The sequence below is a fragment of the Ranitomeya imitator genome, chromosome 4 (genome assembly GCF_032444005.1).
Source record: "Ranitomeya imitator isolate aRanImi1 chromosome 4, aRanImi1.pri, whole genome shotgun sequence".
Lineage (NCBI taxonomy): Eukaryota > Metazoa > Chordata > Amphibia > Anura > Dendrobatidae > Ranitomeya > Ranitomeya imitator.
Genome location: NC_091285.1, coordinates 133,401,313 through 133,423,123, shown reverse-complemented (window position 1 = coordinate 133,423,123; position 21,811 = coordinate 133,401,313). Strand labels below are relative to the sequence as shown.

The 21,811-nt window shown below is 45.9% G+C and overlaps 1 protein-coding gene across 2 annotated transcripts in view; it reads left to right on the top strand.

Annotated features, from left to right (window-relative positions):
• Positions 1 to 23: 23 nt before the first annotated feature.
• FNIP1 (folliculin interacting protein 1) overlaps positions 24 to 21,811 on the top strand; it is a 114,621-nt gene continuing 92,833 nt past the window's right edge. For both annotated transcript variants that reach the window (XM_069763929.1, XM_069763927.1), the window contains exon 1: positions 24 to 215. In XM_069763929.1, the coding sequence (XP_069620030.1) occupies positions 127 to 215 (89 nt within the window). In that variant the 5' untranslated portion in view covers positions 24 to 126. The remainder of the gene's footprint in view (positions 216 to 21,811) is intronic.

The following is a 21,811-nucleotide window of genomic DNA, read 5'->3' as shown; positions in this document are numbered from 1 at the left end:
CCGTGCGCCCCTCCCATGTGACAGCGGCGGGTGACAGCGCAGTCATATGACCAGAGCACTGATGGAGCGCTGGGGCTCGGTGCGCCGTGCCAGGCTGTGAGTGCCCGCCGCCGGGCTCCCTGCAATATGCCACCGACTCTATTCCAGAAGCTTTTCAGTAAGCGGAGCGGGCAGCTGTCCCCAAGCAGGGACCCCCGGGAGGACTATGCCTTCAGGTAGGACCCCGGCGTGGGGTGGCTGCAGACTTTATTGTTCCTAGCGGGTGATGCACTGCACACAGCCTGTGGCTGCCTGCGGCTCGGAGAACTACGCGTTACACAGAGCTGTGCCAGGCTGGGGCTTGTAGTTCTACAGGTGTTTATTGTCCTGATGAAATGTGAGCTGTCAGGTGTCATTACTGCCCGCTGTGCCTGATCAGATGGCACTATACCGAGCCAGTGCCCGCTGTGCCTGATCAGATGGCACTATACCAAGCCAGTGCCCGCTGTGCCTGATCAGATGGCTCTATACCAAGCCAGTGCCCGCTGTGCCTGATCAGATGGCACTATACCAAGCCAGTGCCCGCTGTGTCTCAGATGGCACTATACCAAGCCAGTGCCCGCTGTGCCTGATCAGATGGCTCTATACCAAGCCAGTGCCTGATCACATGGCACTATACCAAGCCAGTGCCCGCTGTGCCTGATCAGATGGCTCTATACCAAGCCAGTGCCCGCTGTGCCTGATCAGATGGCTCTATACCAAGCCAGTGCCTGATCACATGGCACTATACCAAGCCAGTGCCCGCTGTGCCTGATCAGATGGCTCTATACCGAGCCAGTGCCTGATCACATGGCACTATACCAAGCCAGTGCCCGCTGTGCCTGATCAGATGGCACTATACCGAGCCAGTGCCTGATCAGATGGCACTATACCAAGCCAGTGCCCGCTGTGCCTGATCAGATGGCTCTATACCAAGCCAGTGCCTGATCAGATGGCACTATTCCAAGCCAGTGCCCGCTGTGCCTGATAAGATGGCACTATACCAAGCCAGTGCCCGCTGTGCCTCAGATGGCACTATACCAAGCCAGTGCCTGATCAGATGGCACTATACCAAGCCAGTGCCCGCTGTGCCTGATCAGATGGCTCTATACCGAGCCAGTGCCCGCTGTGCCTGATCAGATGGCTCTATACCGAGCCAGTGCCCGCTGTGCCTCAGATGGCACTATACCAAGCCAGTGCCCGCTGTGCCTGATCAGATGGCTCTATACCAAGCCAGTGCCTGCTGTGCCTCAGATGGCACTATACCAAGCCAGTGCCTGATCAGATGGCACTATACCAAGCCAGTGCCCGCTGTGCCTCAGATGGCACTATACCATCCAGTGCCTGATCAGATGGCACTATACCAAGCCAGTGCCCGCTGTGCCTGATGAGATGGCACTATACCAAGCGAGTGCCTGCTGTGCCTGATCAGATGGACACTATACCAAGCCAGTGCCTGATCAGATGGGCACTATACCAAGCCAGTGCCCGCTGTGCCTGATCAGATGGGCACTATACCAAGCCAGTGCCCGCTGTGCCTGGTCAGATGGCACTATAGCATCCAGTGCCCGCTGTGTCTGATCAGATGGCACTATACCATCCAGTGCCCGCTGTGCCTGATCAGATGGCACTATACCAAGCCAGTGCCCGCTGTGCCTGATCAGATGGCTCTATACCAAGCCAGTGCCCGCTGTGCCTGATCAGATGGCTCTATACCAAGCCAGTGCCTGATCACATGGCACTATACCAAGCCAGTGCCCGCTGTGCCTGATCAGATGGCTCTATACCAAGCCAGTGCCCGCTGTGCCTGATCAGATGGCTCTATACCAAGCCAGTGCCTGATCACATGGCACTATACCAAGCCAGTGCCCGCTGTGCCTGATCAGATGGCTCTATACCGAGCCAGTGCCTGATCACATGGCACTATACCAAGCCAGTGCCCGCTGTGCCTGATCAGATGGCACTATACCGAGCCAGTGCCTGATCAGATGGCACTATACCAAGCCAGTGCCCGCTGTGCCTGATCAGATGGCTCTATACCAAGCCAGTGCCTGATCAGATGGCACTATTCCAAGCCAGTGCCCGCTGTGCCTGATAAGATGGCACTATACCAAGCCAGTGCCCGCTGTGCCTCAGATGGCACTATACCAAGCCAGTGCCTGATCAGATGGCACTATACCAAGCCAGTGCCCGCTGTGCCTGATCAGATGGCTCTATACCGAGCCAGTGCCCGCTGTGCCTGATCAGATGGCTCTATACCGAGCCAGTGCCCGCTGTGCCTCAGATGGCACTATACCAAGCCAGTGCCCGCTGTGCCTGATCAGATGGCTCTATACCAAGCCAGTGCCTGCTGTGCCTCAGATGGCACTATACCAAGCCAGTGCCTGATCAGATGGCACTATACCAAGCCAGTGCCCGCTGTGCCTCAGATGGCACTATACCATCCAGTGCCTGATCAGATGGCACTATACCAAGCCAGTGCCCGCTGTGCCTGATGAGATGGCACTATACCAAGCGAGTGCCTGCTGTGCCTGATCAGATGGACACTATACCAAGCCAGTGCCTGATCAGATGGGCACTATACCAAGCCAGTGCCCGCTGTGCCTGATCAGATGGGCACTATACCAAGCCAGTGCCCGCTGTGCCTGGTCAGATGGCACTATAGCATCCAGTGCCCGCTGTGTCTGATCAGATGGCACTATACCATCCAGTGCCCGCTGTGTCTGATCGGATGGCACTATACCAATCCAGTGCCCGCTGTGCCTGATCAGATGGCACTATCCCAAACCAGTGCCCGCTGTGTCTGATCAGATGGCACTATACCAAGCCAGTGCCCGCTGTGCTGTGCCTGATCAGATGGCACTGTACCAACTGTGTGCCCTCCTCTGGGCACAGGTCTGTCCACCTGTTATTGTTCCGCTACCAAAAATCTTTGTAGGATTCTAAATAACGTAAGGATTAGACATGATCATTGCTGGCGCCCCACGTCTCCGCTGTCCCTTGTGTGGCCGGTCTCTAACATCAGTTATTGGCACAATTGGTGGTCACTATACTGATTGTACGAAGGAGCCACACATTGGTGGCATCTGGGCATTGCACCCACTGATTTCATGGGGTGCAGGGAAATGCCTCATGTTCTGTAGAGCGCCGATCGACTACTTTGATGGCACCAGATCACCGGCTGTCTCCACTGGGCCTTTGTCATACATGTATGCGTGTAGATAAATACAATATTTCCTTTGTCTCCATCCAAGGACTCCCCATCTTTTGCCGCCACATCTTCCTGAGGTCCCCAGGGCAGTGTAGAGATTTACTTATGAAAATGCCCCAGAATCCTGACGGGCATGCCATGTGCCAGTTCTGCTAAGGATTCTGAACACTTTTTGCACCTCACTTTCAAAGAAAAGGGGGTAAAGTTTCGGATGTCTGTAGGATACAACATATTTACTAAAGGTGCTCTCCAGTGTTTTTTTTTTGGTCTTAAAAATTGGTCTAGAAGTAAGGAAACCAATGGCAGGCTAAACGGTGAACAGAAATCTAATTGTGAAATTCGGTGCATCTTAAAGTTCTGTTGTGTGAAAACGCAGAGTATTCGCTTGTGGGAAATCGATGACAGCAAAGTTCTGTCATTAAACTCTCCTGCACAGGCTGAAACCTATCTGGGGCATGGGAATTCCTGCTGCAGGGCGAGTTTCACCCTTTGCTGTGTAACAGGGAGATATGCGGCTTCCCCACACCTTTTTCTCAATGATACTACTCCACGATTTGCGCTCTCAAAGGTCCGCAATAGAAACTATCCATGGGAACGTAGCCTAAGGCTATCTCATCCACGTTTCCACTGATCGTCCCTCTGGAGATCTACATTCCCGATCAGTATGTCTTTGCAGTGTGGAGGAAACTGGAGTACTCCGAGGAAAACCAATGAAAATACAAGGAGAACATACAATCTCTATCCCTATTTGAACCGCAGCAAGGCAGCAGTGTTAACCACTGAGCCAGTATTCTGTGGCACTTTGAGAGGCGCCTTGTTACTCTACTCTGAGGCCTGTAAGAGGTGCCCAGGCGGTGTGTAATGGGTCTGTGTTGGTGGAGCTCCATGACAGATAACGGGATCACGTCAAAACCTTAATCTTTGGCAGAAAGCTGCTCTGACAATCCTTGATATCACATTGTGTTGTATTTGGACTTCTAACGCCACTATTATTTGGTGAGATGGCCAGAACCTTTACATTTGTCTGGGATGTGTCATTGTGATCTCCATATATACCCTGCCGTGCTTATTATTAGCTGTGATGACCTCAACGTCACATGAATTCCATGCTCGTACATAGGTGTCTGCAGTGACTCAGCTGTGGCGTCCCGTGCCTCCATGTACATGACCACACAATCGTATCCTAAACCAATGAGTGGTAACACGATTCTTCATGCCAAAAGCTGTCATCCTAAACACATCATCAGGTCTATACCTGTTGGTGAGTGTACTAGAATTAAACGTAATTGTAATGATCAACAAAACTTAAATACAGAACTAAAGCAGTCTTGTAAGAATTTCATAAAAGGGATTATCCCAATTGGATGCTAAATAGAGCTCTAAATAGAGTGGCAACCAAAAATCATGAGGATTTGATTTCCTCTTATAATTCTGACTGATGACTCTGTTGTTCGTAAACCTTTTTTATGTTTGCAATATAGTTCTCAATTTTATTTAATCAGAAATATCATCAAAAAATTCCTTCCAATTTTGCATGAGGATCCCACACTTGCATTGATATCACAAAGTGGATGCAATGTAGTAGCAAGCAAGGCACCCACTATAGGTAACGTTTTGTCTCCTAGCATGTATACATCTCGTACTTCTCGGGAGACACGGTGGATCACAAAGGGTAGCTATAAATGTGGGACAACAAATTGAAAAACATGCAAACAAGCTATCAATACCACATTTTTTCACCATCATGACAATACTCAAATTCAATATTAGGAGTTTTATTAATTGTAACACTAAGTCAATGGTTTATAAAATTGATTGTACCATCTGTAAATTAGCCTGTGTAGGCTGCACACTAGGAAAGTTAAAAACTCGCATAGCTGAACATGTAAATGATATCTCTTATGGTACTGACACTAACCTTTCCCATAATATATCTTCAGTAGCAAAACATTTCGTTCAGAGACATGCCCAGTGCCGGACTAGCCATCTGGCAATTCTGGCAAATGCCAGAAGGGCCTGTCTGGTCATGGGCCACCTTGTCTACTACGTTGTTAACAGAATCAGTGTTCTCAAGACACCTATGCTGTTAAGTGTTGTGATGGAGCACAAACTCACCGACATCCATCCACGGGAATCATTAGAAATATTGGTCATGTAGTAAATCTCGCACTCCTGCATCCAGGGTAATATCCGCAATATATTCAATTTGGTGCTAGGCGACAGGACAATGGGCCTGTATTATTTCAAATGCCAGGGCTGAATTTCAGTCCCAGTCCATACCTGGACATGCCGGTAACATTTCCTCACTGCAAGTTTGTGGACTGGAGAAGGTTAATAACTCACTACGTGGTGGAGATGTCAGACGCCAACTATTAACCCGAGAAGCCTACTGGATTTATTACCTAGGCACCAGATTTCCAGACGGACTGAATAGACGCAATGAAATTATGTTTCATTATCAATGAATTTGTCTTCTATTCATTTGCTTTGTATATTGTTTTTTTTGTAGGAGTGTTTTTATCTCATTTTCTGTTTGTTCACAACCAGTGTTGACATGTAATTTGTGACTCTGAATGGATTGGTTCAGTCTGTGTGTGTGTGTATATATATGTGTGTATATATATATATATATATATATATATATATATATATATATATATATTCATTTGTAGCGTATAGCAGCTTTGATAAAGTTCGCTCTTGCGATCGAAACGCGTCACCTGCTGTTTCTGTGTGCACATGGTGCGGTCTTGGAGCATGCCTCTTGTTGTTTTTAATTAATGAAATAAATTTTGAAGATTTTATCTAAGGAGCTGGAACAAAGAGCTTTTTTTTTTTTCCGCTACATATGGTCTCATCAGGACGGAGGTCCCGTGCACCTGGAAGGTGGTGAGCTGGCTTTATTTTCTTGTTGACTACATGGTGTGGTAGCCTTGTGGGCTCTGTTCACTCTCGCAGCTTCAAGCATCTATCTGTCTGTCTATCTAATTTTTTTGAGAAGGCCACCACCCTAAAGGCCACTTATTCATGCTATTCTGTGCCATTGTCTCGCAGAGGTTCTCATTGCTTTGTCATCATCCTCCTCATCACTGTCCCCATTGGGGTTCACAATCTCAGAATGTCTTGGAGTGTGAGAGGAAACCCAAGCAGACACGGGGAGAACCTACAAACTCCCGCAGATGTTGTCCTTGATGGACTCCATTGCTGCAGATCAACAATGCTAACCAGTGAGCCACCATGCTGCGTGCCTCTCAGTTAATGCTGTATTTCCTGGAAAATAGAAATCCGTGTTTGCTCGCATGCTGCTCCTCTGTTGTTACATCTCCTCCGGAGTGTGTGCGGGTATTCGGGTATGGCATGGCGGGATGGCAGAGGCTGCGAGTTTTAGCTCTAATTTACTGTCCTAATGACAGCTTGTTCCAGAGTCCTTGTCTGAGATAATTATAAGGTCTTAAAGTAACGGGATCCCTTCACATGCTGTTCCCATCGCTGGGGGATCAGGTTCCTAGCTATGAACATTGTAGTGCATAATTTGGGTTATTGTTTAGTGCCAGAATGCCTGACATGTGCTGAGCATACAGATTGCAGTATTATTAGAGCGGCCGAGTTTCTTAATGTGACTAACGATTTTTAATTCTGCATGAATTACCGTAACTCCGCCTTTTCACATTACTTATAATAACATCCATGAACTTCTAGAAAAAAGATTTAAATGCACACGATGGGGCAGAGTTACTCCGCTAAATACACCAGCATTTCGGCTACATTTTCACAGAGAAACTTGTGTGCATGCCATGCCTCCACGAGGCTGAAGTTGGTTTCTTATTCGTTCAGTTTCTTATTCGGCATTTTTTTCTTTTCTGTTTTTTATAGGTTTAACAACAAAAAATGATCATCACAATAATAAAAGACAATGCAGCGAGGAGCCCTGATGTGAAGACACTTAAAAACGGCAACAAAAACAATAAAACTGGCACAAAAATGGGCATCAAAGTGGTCACCAAAGAGTGCTGAAGAAAGGGTTAAATGCCTTTGGGCCACTGATCTAACACTGCAGACATATAGAACAGGGCGCCCCACATCCAAAACAGTTATTTCCAGCCTGGCCCAAATGGGTTCTGGGCATCAGAACTGGCATCAAAGTGGGCAGACAGTCAATTTTTGCCATTTGAATAAGTAACTGATGTTTTTAAGAGGTTAAATGCCTTTGGGCCACCGATCTGACACTTAAAATATACAGATAATGATGCCCTGCTTCAAATCCACGTCCCTCCAGCCTGGCCCAAATGGGTTCTGGGCACCAGAACTGGCATTAAAGTGGGCAAACAGCCCATTTTCTCAGATTTGAATAAGTAACTGATGTTTTTAAGAGGTTAAATGCCTTTGGGCCACTGATCTGACACTTAAAATACACAGAGAGCGATGCCCTGCATCAAATCCACGTCCCTCCAGCCTGGCCCAAATGGGTTCTGGGCACCAGAACTGGCATCAAAGTGGGCAAATATTCCATTTTCTTAGATTTGAATAAGTAACTGATGTTTTTAAGGGGTTAAATGCCTTTGGGCCACTGATCTGATGCACAAAATACACAGACAGTGATGCCCTGCATCAAATCCATGTCCCTCCAGCCTGGCCCAAATGGGTTCTGGGCACCAGAACTGGCATCAAAGTGGGCAAACATCCCATTTTCTTAGATTTGAATAAGTAACTGATGTTTTTAAGGGGTTAAATGCCTTTGGGCCCCTCATGTAGTACTGAAATTTTTTTTTTTTTTTTACTCTGTTTTTACAAAATTTTTACAGCATGCTTTTTATTATTTTTTAAAGTGTGAAAAAAAAGACCCATGCTAGGCAAATGCAAAACCGCGAAAAATGCTGTCCACTGCAAGAGTTGGGCCTCAGGATGCATTGGTTGTCGTGATTGCATAACTCTGTGTACGCAACCTCATCTTCATCCTCCTCCTCTGCTGAGCTATTTAGCTGCATGCCTCGGGGTTTACATGTGTGAGCTACTACCTCATCGTCATCCTCTCTGTTCTCCCATTCCTCACCCTGAGAGGCACCCTCCTCCTCTTACTGCCTTGACAGCACAGTACAGTCTGTGGACGCCTCAAATATCTGAGTCTTGTCACAAATGGATCACCTTCACCCAATGGATTTAACGTCTGTTCAAGAGGGTTTGGTTTATGCTCTGAATAAAATTTGTCAGGCCATAGATCTAAGTGTGAAAATATGTGCCCATTGGTTCAGATTATTTAATAAACTTGACTCTGTGAATGTTTAGAGCAGCCATATGATACCTATGGAATATAGTGTGTGAACAGCTCTGCAGAATCGTCCATCTGTGGTTCCCCACATTCAGTTGGGAGCTTGGAGAGTTGTGATGTTGGGGAAAAAAAGTTTAGTTGGAGTGTCACCACTGAGGACTATACTGTGTGTGATGTTAAAGTGGAGGAAGAAGAGCAGAGGCCACTTGATGCAGCGGTTGCCATATACTGGATCACATGTTCTTTCTGGCCCTCATCTACAAAGCGTACCATTGTACGGCTGGCAAAGAAAGTGAGAGGAGTTACCCATCCAGTAACAGAAGTAGTAAAAATTCTGTTGAAATTATGAATGAAGCAAAACCAACCGCCTTCTCAGCCCTCATATCATACCTGTCTCACAACCCTAAACAGCTATTCAGTCATTTCAATTCTTTTCTGCGTTCACCAGTTCCCCCACACTTTCCTCTCATCTGAAAACTTTGCCTCAAAGTGAAAGCAGAGACCCAGCCAACATGATTTCTGTTTCTTATACGGCAAACATTGTTTTTAGATGTTTTTAATTTGTTTTTGTTTTTTTTGTTTGTTCTTGTACACCCAAATAAAATTGACTTTTTAAGATATTATCTATAGATTTGATGGTCCCTACTTTATGACATGTCTCTTCTATATTCTTTTGAAAGTAGACCCAACCAGGAGCATACACATTTACAACAATTAGTGGCAGACACCAATAAAGTGGCATCAATTGCAGTAAAGTATAATGGTACGCTTTGTAGATAGGTATCATATGGCTGCTCTAAACATTCACAGAGTCAAGTTTATTAAATAATTTGAACCAATGGGCACATATTTTCACACTTAGATCTATGGCCTGACAAATTTTATTCAGAGCATAAACCAAACCCTCTTGAACAGACGTTAAATCCATTGGGTGAAGGTGATCCATTTGTGACAAGACTCAGATATTTGAGGCGTCCACAGACTGTACTGTGCTGTCAAGGCAGTAAGAGGAGGAGGGTGCCTCTCAGGGTGAGGAATGGGAGAACAGAGAGGATGACGATGAGGTAGTAGCTCACACATGTTGTAAACCCCGAGGCATGCAGCTAACTAGCTCAGCAGAGGAGGAGGATGAAGATGAGGTTGCGTACACAGAGTTATGCAATCACGACAACCAATGCATCCTGAGGCCCAACTCTTGCAGTGGACAGCATTTTTCGCGGTTTTGCATTTGCTTAGCATGGGTCCTTTTTTGCACACTTTAAAAAATAATAAAAAAGCATGCTGTAAAAATTTTGTAAAAACAGTAAAAAAAAAAAAAAAATTTCAGTACTACATGAGGGGCCCAAAGGCATTTAACCCCTTAAAAACATCAGTTACTTATTCAAATCTAAGAAAATGGGATGTTTGCCCACTTTGATGCCAGTTCTGGTGCCCAGAACCCATTTGGGCCAGGCTGGAGGGATGTGGATTTGATGCAGGGCATCACTGTCTGTATATTTTAAGTGTCAGATCAGTGGCCCAAAGGCATTTAACCTCTTAAAAACATCAGTTACTTATTCAAATCTGTGGAAATGGGCTGTTTGCCCACTTTGATGCCAGTTCTGGTGGCCAGACCCCATTTGGGCCAGGCTGAAGGGACCTGGGTTTGATGCAGGGCATCACTGTCTGTGTATTTTAAGTGTCGTATCAGTGGCCCAAAGGCATTTAACCACTTAAAAACATCAGTTACTTATTCATATGTCCAAAATTGACTGTCTGCCCACTTTGAAGCCAGTTCTGATGCCCAGAACCCATTTGGGCCAGGCTGCAAATAACTGGTTTTTATGTGGGGCGCCCTGTTCTATATGTCTGCAGTGTTAGATCAGTGGCCCAAAGGCATTTAACCCTTTCTTCAGCGCTGTTTGGTGCCCACTTTGATGCCCATTTTTGTGCCAGTTTTATTGTTTTTGTAGCCGTTTTTAAGTGTATTCACATCAGGGCTCCTCGCTGCATTGTCTTTTATTATTATGATGATTATTTTTTGTTGTTAAACCTATAAAAAAACAGAAAAGAAAAAATTGCCGAATAAGAAACTGACGAATAAGAAACCAACTTCAGCTCCGAATAAGAAACTGAACGAATAAGAAACCAACTTCAGCCTCGTCATGCCTCCCATATATTATGTATTGTGCCTTGCCAGTCATTGTGTAAGGGTGGGTGGGCCTCCTGAACGGTTAGTCTCATCTGTGACTCTCATGGCCAAGATGGGAATTACTGACTGGGTGCAGTGTTGTTTAAGTAATTCCCATAGAAATGAATGGTCCAGGAAAGCAATATAGCAAAGCTAGCCACAGTGATGGCGTTCCTCCGAAGCTGCCCTATCTGGATATTGCATCGTGCTCAAGTCTATTCGTAGCCCCATCTGTGATGGCCAGCCCCTGGAGGAAGGCTAGAAATGGCTGAGATTGAGCCTAATAATGTACAAGCTGGACTCCTGATGCCATTAACCCTTCATCCTAGATTGTTGAAGCCCAATTAAAATGAAATTATATATATATATATATATATTATTAGTACAGACTGAAAGTTTGGACACACCTTCTCATTTAACCCCTTCATGACCGGGGGATTTTTCGTTTTTCCATGTTCGTTTTTCGCTCCCCTCCTTCCCAGAGCCATAACTTTTTTATTTTTCCGTCAATTTGGCCATGTGAGGGCTTATTTTTTGCGGGACGAGTTGTACTTTTGAACGACATCATTGGTTTTAGCATGTCGTGTACTAGAAAACGGGAAAAAAATTCCAAGTGCGGTGAAATTGCAAAAAAAGTGCAATCCCACACTTGTTTTTTGTTTGGCTTTTTTGGTAGGTTCACTAAATGCTAAAATTGACCTGCCATTATGATTCTCCAGGTCAGTACGAGTTCATAGACACCTAACATGACTAGGTTATTTTTTATCTAAGTGGTGAAAAAAAAAAAAATTTCGCCATTTTCCGATACTCGTAGCGTCTCCATTTTTCATGATCTGGGGTCGGTTGAGGGCTTATTTTTTGCGTGCCGAGATGACGTTTTTAATGATAGCATTTCGGTGCAGATACGTTCTTTTGATCGCCCGTTATTGCATTTTAATGCAATGTCGCGGCGACCAAAAAAACGTAATTCTGGCTTTTCGAATTTTTTTTCCCGCTACGCTGTTTAGCGATCAGGTTAATATTTTTTTTTAATTGATAGATCGGGCGATTCTGAGCGCGGCGATACCAAATATGCGTAGATTTGATTTTTTTTTATTGATTTATTTTGATTGGGGCGAAAGGGGGGTGATTTAAACTTTTATGTTTTTTTTTTATTTTTTTCACATTTTTTTTAAACTTTTTTTTTTAACTTTTGACATGCTTCAATAGCCTCCATGGGAGGCTAGAAGCAGGCACAACTCGATCGGCTCTGCTACATAGCAGCGATCTGCTGATCGCTGCTATGTAGCAGAAATGGAGGTGTGCTGTGAGCGCCGACAACAGGGTGGCGCTCACAGCCACCGGCGATCAGTAACCATAGAGGTCTCTGGGGCCTCTATGGTTACAATATACAAGCATACAAGCATCGCCGACCCCCGATCATGTGACGGGGGTCGGCGATGACGTCATTTCCGGCCGCCCGGCCGGAAGCGGTAGTTAAATGCCGCTGTCTGCGTTTGACAGCGGCATTTAACTAGTTAATAGGTGCGGGCAGATCGCGATTCTGCCCGCGCCTATTACGGGCACATGTCAGCTGTTCAAAACAGCTGACATGTCCCGGCTTTGATGCGGGCTCACCGCGGAGCCATGCATCAAAGCAGGGGAGCCGGCATCGGACGGTATAGTACGTCCGATGCCGGTAAGGGGTTAAAGATTTTTTTTTGTGTTTTCATGACTATGAAAATTGTAAATTCACACTGAAGTAGTGTTGAGCGATACCTTCCGATATTTGAAAGTATCGGTATCGGATTGTATCGGCCGATATCCGAAAAATATCGGATATCGCTGATACACGATACCAATACAAGTCAATGGGACACAAATATCGGAATGTATCCTGGAATGGTTCCCAGGGTCTGGAGGAGAGGAAACTCTCCTTCAGGTCCTGAGATCCATATTCATGTAAAAAATAAAGAATAAAAATAAAAAATATGGATATACTCACCCCCTCCGGTGGACCCTGGACCTTAGCGGTGTAACCGTCAGCCTCCGTTCCTAAGAATGAGCTGGTGAAGGACCTTCGATGACGTCGCGGCTTGTGATTGGTCGCGTGACCGCTCATGTGACCGCTTACTCGACCAATCACAAGCCGCGACGTCATCGCAGGTCCTTCACTCGCTCATTCTTACGAACGGAGACTGCCGGTTGCAGCAGTTACAACCAGGGCGCATCCGAGGGTGAGTATATTCATATTTTTTATTCTTTATTTTACACATAAATATTCATCCCGATTCCCGATATCGCAAAAATATCGGAACTCGGGATCGGAATTCCGATACCGCAAATATCGGCCGATGGGCTCAGAGAAATACCGTTATCGGTAAGAACTATATTTTTTGGCTCCCCTTGGCCAGTATACAAGACTATGAGGCAGAATGTCATCATGCAGATTTCAAGCTTATGACCACGTTCAGATGTTCAATATTTGGTCAGTATTTCACCTCAGTATTTGTAAGCCAAAACCAGGAGTGGGTGATAAATCCAGAAGTGGAGATGTATTTCTATTATACTTTTTCCTCTGATTGTTCCACTCTTGGTTTTGCCCTACAAATAGCCAGTATTTCCTGAAGTGGGTACCACTTAAAAAAACTCGTTGGGGTCACTCAAGTTTTAAAGACCTATGGGGGGGATGCCTAACTGGTATCTTCCCACCATGGGCTATAATGAGTGTAGCCCTGAGTGATATAAGTGTATGAGAGCATTTTTTATTTTTACAAATTGCGATATGTTGGGGGAATTTTTCTTTTCTGAATAATTGTAAGAGATGAGTGATTTTATGTAAGCGCCTCACGTCGCCCACCTCCTGTCCAATACTACTCCCACACTATACCTGACGGGTGTGTGTCTCCGATTGTAGAGTTCATGGGGAATCACACACCACGTCAGCAGTTTACAAACAGTGACATATTTCTGCCGCCCTCAGTTTCACAAGTATACTACCGCCGGTGATGTTTCAGGCTAGTGCTGTATGAATGTAATACATGACATAGAGTATATACATACTGCATACCACAATGGCCGAGAAGGCCAAACCAGCCCCATATCTGTGGCCCTGATACCTCGCCGCTGAGGAGGTTCTTTAATATGCATGCTGGGGTCGCTGACAGCTGGAGCATTAATGAATATATCCAAAATGTCCTCCGGTTTGGTCAGATCATGAACCGGATGCAGTTTGTGCAGATACCGAGTGGTCATTATGTCATGTCTCAAACGCCTGCTGTACATTAGATGTAGCTGTTTCTCAGCCATTATTATTATAGCAGTCCTGTCTTTTCCAGGATGCAGCGTTCACCAGTTTCCTTCCTCTGGATTTGTACCTGTGAGGATGGCACAAGTGGTGCATGGTTATTAGATGGCACGAGCTTACCCGTGTAGGTAAACTCCAGCTTCTGCCATCTGTTCAGGTCAATGCAACTTCCTTACATTTGAGGTAACAATGAAGCTTTCTTCAGCATAACAAAACCTAATCTGTGCCACCTGAAGGGCATAATAGCCAGCCCTGAGGCTTGTGTTGTGCCAGGCGTGCCAGTTAAAAGCAGAGTTGTGGATAATGAACCCGGGCAAAACTAGAGAAGAATTTGTCTTTCTCCAAGTGCAAGGTTGATGGAAATATTCGAGGTTATGTTCATGCTTTGTGTTTCTTATTGCTTTGTCCGTTCTGGCTTGATTTTAGAAAAACTTAAAGGAACATATCTCCTAAATCTAATAGTGCGCACCAGTGGAAATGTAGCCTAAAGATAAGACTCCATCACATCATTGATCGAAAATGCTGGCGTCAAACACTTCTTTCCAAGAATTCTGACCACGTTCCCACAATTATAAAAGCTGCTGTTTTCTCAGCTATGCATGGCAACAGGGCTCTTATGAAGAGGTTTAACACCTTCATGACTTGGATTTTTCCATTTTTTGCAACCCTCCTTCCCAGAGCCATAACTTTTTATTTTTTATTTTTCTGTCAATATGGCCATGTGAGGGCTTATTTTTTGCAGGACGAGTTGCACTTTTGAACAACACTATTGGTTTTTGCCATATAGTGTACTGAAAAAACTGGAAAAAAATCCAAGTGTTGTGAAAATGCAAAAGAAGTGCAGTTCCACAATTGTTGTGTGTGTGTGTGTTTTTTTTTTTTTTTTTTTTTTTTTTTAGCACTAAATGCTAAAACTGACCAGCCATTATGTTTCCCAAGGTCATTAGTTTGTAGATCCCAAACATGACTAGGTTCTTTTTTATTTGTGGTGAAAAAATAAATTCCAAAGTTTGAGAAAAACAAAAAACCCCCGCCATTTTTCCAAGATCTGTAGCTTCTCCATTCTTTGTGCTCTGGGGTTGGGTGAGGACTCATTTTTTTTGCGTGCATGGCTTAGAGTTTTTTTGAAATACCATTTTGAGCTAGATAAAATATTTTGATCGCTTGTTATTGCATTTTATTGCAATGTTGTGATGCCCGCCCCCGAAAAAAAAAAAAAAAAAGATTTCTGGTGGTGTTGAGCCTTTTTTTTTTTTTTTTTCGTTACGCCATTTACTGATCTGGTTAATTCAGTTAATATTTTGATAGACCAGGCATTTATGAATGGAGCAATACGAAATGTTGTTTTTTTGTTGTTGTTTTGTTATGGGCATAAAGGGGTTAATTTGAGCATTTTTATATTTAATTTAAAAAAGAAAAACCTTTGTATTACTTGCTTCAATAGACTGGAACAATGGTGAAAAAGGATGAAAATGCCAGAAGGTGATTCCGAAGCAGGGGGCAATGGACTTACATTTAAAGCAGCACTCCAGTAGTGCAATGAAAAAATACTGGCGTGGGTGCTCTAAGGATTGTTATTAATGAGGAGTGAAAGGTGGTGGTTCTAGTTCATATAGGGAAGCTCCTTCTAGTGTATAGTAGTTGCCACTATAGCACAGCATTTTTCCTGCCGTTAGTACTTGCAGGATATTGTGCGAGCTTAGGATAGGTCTTCAGTGTCACAGAAGTGTGGCCATGTCAGCCTAGCCCTTGGGTACTGGTTGTTCCTTGAGGCATCTCCAGGGATTATGCCAGGACTGATGCAGAAGATCAGACGGCACCAGGGTCGGACTGGGGCACCGGGACACCGGACAATCCTCCGGTGGGCCCCGCCCCCAGCTCCTGCCTCCTTCATTTGTGCCTGCCCGGCCCCTGCATCATGCTCATACCGCAGCAGCTGGCAGACTGCACAGGTGATGGGAAGTGCAGGAGCAGCTCCTTCACATCACCTGCTGCCGCTGCCATTCCTCTGCCAGGAGAGCTGTGTGTGCAGAGTGCGGACCCTCAATACAGCCAGCACAGTCAGAGGAACAGCTGACTGTGAGGCTGAGAGCAGACAGCACACAGCTCACCCACAGTCACCTGTCTCCTGTGCTCCACGGCTCTGCTCCTCTTCAAAATTGCCCTGGGCAGCAGTGTAAACGCTGATTGGCTGCAATTCAGCCAATCAGCGTTAGTTTTCTTTGTGTGAGCTCACAGCACAGCTCAGGCAAGGAGCTGTGCTGTGATTGGTCAGCAGTCCTACCCAAGCAGCAGTGGAGCAGATGGAGTCTGATGGCTGCAGTCCGTGTGACTGTAAGTACATAGCTATATGATGCCTGCACCTGAGTAGATCTCCGGCCACAGAGGCAGTGAGGGGAGGGGGCCCCATGCATCCTATAGGTGACACAGGGGAGGGGGCCCACAGTGATATTCTAATTTTCTTGTGGGCCCCCTCCCCTACCTCTATTTTAGGCTATGTGCACACGTATTCTGGGTCCACTGCGGATTTTTCTGCAGCGGATTTGATAAATCCGCAGTGGAAAACCGCTGCGGATTCACCGCGGTTTTTCTGCGTTTTCCACTGCGGTTTTACAACTGCGGTTTTCCGTAAGGGCAGTTGTAAAACCGCTGCGGAAAACGCAGAAAGAAGTGACATGCTGCGGAATGTAAACCGCTGCGTTTCTACGCGTTTTTTTCCACAACATGGGCACAGCGTTTTCTGTTTCCCATAGGTTTACATGGTACTGTAAACGCATGGGAAACTGCTGCGGATCCGCAGCTGCGGAAATACTGCGGATCCGCAGCAAAATCTGCATCGTCTTACTGTGGCTTCCCTTTCACTCTCTGAGCAGGCCCACAGGAAAATAGAGGTGAAACAGTGGGGGAGGAGGATATTGGGTGACACAGTGGGGGAGGGGGCCCATAGGATACTGGGTGACACAGTGGTGACGGGGGTCCTCAGGTGATTAACACCCTTACGACATCTGCCTTACATGTATGGCGCATGTTAAATGCAGTGTCAATCTCTGACTGCAGCATATAACACATGCCAGCATGCGTGCGTATCATTCTCTCACCCATTGATGCCCATGAGGTGATCGTGGGACACCGATGGGTTTTAATGACAGCCAGGGGTCTTCTTCCTGTAGCTGAGCTTTAAAGGAGACCATAATGTCTTCTATATGCAGGGCACTGTATATAATAGCACATGTGATCGGATGATCGCATCTTCATGTCCTTTAAGGCTATGTGCACACGTTGCGGATTAGGCTTAGGAATATATGGTACGTATTCAGCCTCTCCTGGCAGAAAACGCACCTGCGGATTTGTCGCATTTTTTTGTGCAATTCCGCAGCGTTTTTTGTGCGTTTTTGCTGCAGTTTTCTTGCGGATTTGCTGCGCTTTTTACCCCTGCGGTTTTCTGTAATGGAATGGGTACAAAAACGCTGCAGTTTCACAAAAAAGAGGTGACATGCTACTTCTTTTAAACCGCAGCGTTTCCGCAGCGGATTTTCCACAAAGTGTGCACAGCATTTTTTTTCTCATTGATTTACATTGTACTGTAAATCAATTGCGGATCTGCAGCGTTTCTGCACCGCAAAAAATGCTGCGGATCCGCAGAGAATCCGCAACGTGTGCACATAGCCTAAGGGGGCTAACTGTACCAGTGAAAGATAAAAAGAAAATAAAAAAATTCCTAAAAGTTTAAATCACCATTTTTATCCCATTGAAAATAAATATATTTTAAAAATAAAAAACAACAAATATTTGGTATTGCTAGGTTCAGAAAAGTCCGATCGATAAAACTATAAAAAACAATTAACTTGATCAGAAAACACCGTAAAAAGAAACAAATGCCAAATGTCCTTTTTTCTGTTCACCACAATTCCACAAAAAAAGCTACAGTATAACAAATGATGAAAACATTACATCTATTCCAAAATCGTACTAACAAAAACAATGTCTCGCCCCCAACAGAAAGCTTCCCTGTATGTAATAAAATACGCAGCAGTCGCCGTCTTCTGCCGCTGTGTCGTTGCTTGTGTCTTCATTGCAGTGGAATATGGCCACCGGTAAGTATTTTACTACACACACTGGACTTACATTACTGCTCTCCTGTGTGGTGTAGTATATAGAGGATCTGTCAGCTCTCCCGTGTGGTGTAGTATATAGAGGATCTGTCAGCTCTCCCGTGTGGTGTAGTATATAGAGGATCTGTCAGCTCTCCCGTGTGGTGTAGTATATAGAGGATCTGTCAGCTCTCCTGTGTGGTGTAGTATATAGAGGATCTGTCAGCTCTCCTGTGTGGTGTAGTATATAGAGGATCTGTCAGCTCTCCTGTGTGGTGTAGTATACAGAGGATCTGCCCCCCCTCCCGTGTGGTGTAGTATACAGAGGATCTGTCAGCTCTCCTGTGTGGTGTAGTATACAGAGGATCTGTCAGCTCTCCTGTGTGGTGTAGTATACAGAGGATCTGCCCCCCCTCCCGTGTGGTGTAGTATACAGAGGATCTGTCAGCTCTCCTGTGTAGTGTGGTATATAGGATCTATCCTGGGTGGTATTTTTAAACTGCGTGGTGGGCCCCAAGAATGATTTTTCTCTGGTGGGCCCAAGGTACTCCAGTCCGACGCTGGACGGCACATAATGTCCCCAAGTGGTTGATGAACATCCTGTAGATGACACAAGCTTTGGCAGACCTTTGTGTGCAGTACGTGGCTACCAGCACTTTGACTTCCTGAGATGACACTAAATGTAATTTTAAGTGGGGGAGGGATCGCTATTGTAACTTTACATTTTTTTCTATTGTATTATTTTTTTTATATTCCTCTCGTGGGTATATCTGTTCATCATCTCACACTGACCAATCAGAGCTGCCGGGTAGAGCACTTGGAGACAAACCCCTTTGGCGAGGGCGAGTTGTCAATGTATACAGAATCTCCGAGGCGCGCCACAATATACAGTTATAAGAGAGGCATCAGATTTGTTCTTAATAGGGAATGAATCTGTATATTAAACTAGACCTGTCAGAAGAGCCGATGGGTCCTGCTTAATGTGTACCCCGAACGTTAGGAACCTGTCGCCCAAACCACTGGCCGCATGAGTCCGTGCCTGGCTGCACAGTTGTAGCAGGTGTGGTTGTCTTCTCTGAAACTTTCTGGAAAGTCACAGAACTATACTTTGGACTGGGGAGACGAGTCTGGCTCTGCCGCTCCCTGCACCGCTCACACTGATTGACAGGCCTCTCACCAATATATAAAGTGATGCCGGGGGAAGCCTGCCTGGGTCAGCGCCAGACTTGTCTCCACTTTCCCCATAGTTCCCATCTGGATTATCAAGCTATAGTTTCTCTGACTTTCCAGAACATTTCAGAAAAACCTAACTGGCAGCTGTCGTGCAGCCAGGCTCTGATCCATGCTGCCCGTGATTCAACAGCATAGGACTAATCACAAAGTAACTGAGCCAAGTACAGGCGCTCTGTGCATCACTTAGGCTACGTTCACATTAGCGTTGTGCGGTGCTGCGTCGGGCGCAGCTGCGGCGACGCATGCGTCATGCGCCCCTATATTTAGCATGAGGGGCGCATGGACATGCGTGGTCTTGCGTTTTGGCGCAAGCATCAGGTCGCAGAGGACGCTGCATGATGCATTTTTTTCTGCGCCAAAAATCATGCAAAAATGAACGCATGCGTCACAAAAAGCTGCGTTTTGCATGCGTTTTTGCATGCGTTGTGCGTTGCGTCGCTGACGCAGCACCGCACAACGCAAATGTGAATTTGGCCTTATATACACCTTCCACCTATCGCTGCTTTTCTATGGCCCTATGAAGCCAAAGCTGTCAACCAAAGAAGAATGGGTGGGAACGTGGATATAAATGATTGGCCCCACCTTTGTGCGCCGAGCCGTGATGCTTAGATGGAACAGTCATGCGGTGCTGACAGACTCCCTTTAAAGTAGATCTCTCCCCAGATTTCACAATACAAACTTCATGCATTTTTAAATCAATCTTCCACCTGATGGGAATGGTGTAATTAGGCAGGCTGATACTTGCCCGGTGTATATAGGTAGGCTGATACTTGCCCGGTGTATTTAGGGAGGCTGATACTTGCCCGGTGTATTTAGGGAGGCTGATACTTGCCCGGTGTATATAGGTAGGCTGATACTTGCCCGGTGTATTTAGGGAGGCTGATACTTGCCCGGTGTATATAGGTAGGCTGATACTTGCCCGGTGTATATAGGTAGGCTGATACTTGCCCGGTGTATATAGGGAGGCTGATACTTGCCCGGTATATTTAGGGAGGCTGATACTTGCCCGGTGTATATAGGTAGGCTGATACTTGCCCGGTGTATATAGGTAGGCTGATACTTGCCCGGTGTATATAGGGAGGCTGATACTTGCCCGGTGTATATAGGGAGGCTGATACTTGCCCGGTATATTTAGGGAGGCTGATACTTGCCCGGTATATTTAGGGAGGCTGATACTTGCCCGGTGTATATAGGGAGGCTGATACTTGCCTGGTGTATTTAGGGAGGCTGATACTTGCCTGGTGTATTTAGGGAGGCTGATACTTGCCCGGTGTATTTAGGGAGGCTGATACTTGCCTGGTGTATATAGGGAGGCTGATACTTGCCCGGTGTATATAGGGAGGCTGATACTTGCCTGGTGTATATAGGGAGGCTGATACTTGCCTGGTGTATTTAGGGAGGCTGATACTTGCCCGGTGTATATAGGGAGGCTGATACTTGCCCGGTATATTTAGGGAGGCTGATACTTGCCCGGTGTATATAGGGAGGCTGATACTTGCCCGGTGTATTTAGGCAGGCTGATACTTGCCTGGTGTATATAGGGAGGCTGATACTTGCCTGGTGTATTTAGGGAGGCTGATACTTGCCTGGTGTATATAGGGAGGCTGATACTTGCCTGGTGTAATTAGACAGGCTTTTACTTGCTCGGTGTATTTAGGGAGGCTGATACTTGCCCGGTGTATTTAGGGAGGCTGATACTTGCCTGGTGTATTTAGGGAGGCTGATACTTGCCTGGTGTATTTAGGGAGGCTGATACTTGCCTGGTGTATTTAGGGAGGCTGATACTTGCCCGGTGTATTTAGGGAGGCTGATACTTGCCTCGTGTATTTAGGGAGGCTGATACTTGTCCGGTATATTTAGGGAGGCTGATACTTGCCCGGTGTATTTAGGGAGGCTGATACTTGCCTGGTGTATTTAGGGAGGCTGATACTTGTCCGGTATATTTAGGGAGGCTGATACTTGCCCGGTGTATTTAGGGAGGCTGATACTTGCCTGGTGTATTTAGGGAGGCTGATACTTGCCCGGTGTATTTAGGGAGGCTGATACTTGCCTGGTGTATTTAGGGAGGCTGATACTTGCCTGGTGTATTTAGGGAGGCTGATACTTGCCTGGTGTATTTAGGGAGGCTGATACTTGCCCGGTGTATTTAGGGAGGCTGATACTTGCCCGGTATATTTAGGGAGGCTGATACTTGTCCGGTATATTTAGGGAGGCTGATACTTGCCCTGTGTATTTAGGGAGGCTGATACTTGCCTCATGTATTAAGGGAGGCTGATAATTGCCCGGTGTATTTAGGGAGGCTGATACTTGCCTCGTGTATTTAGGGAGGCTGATACTTGCCCGGTGTATTTAGGGAGGCTGATACTTGCCCGGTGTATTTAGGGAGGCTGATACTTGCCCGGTATATTTAGGGAGGCTGATACTTGCCCGGTGTATTTAGGGAGGCTGATACTTGCCTCGTGTATTTAGGGAGGCTGATACTTGCCCGGTGTATTTAGGGAGGCTGATACTTGCCTGGTGTATTTAGGGAGGCTGA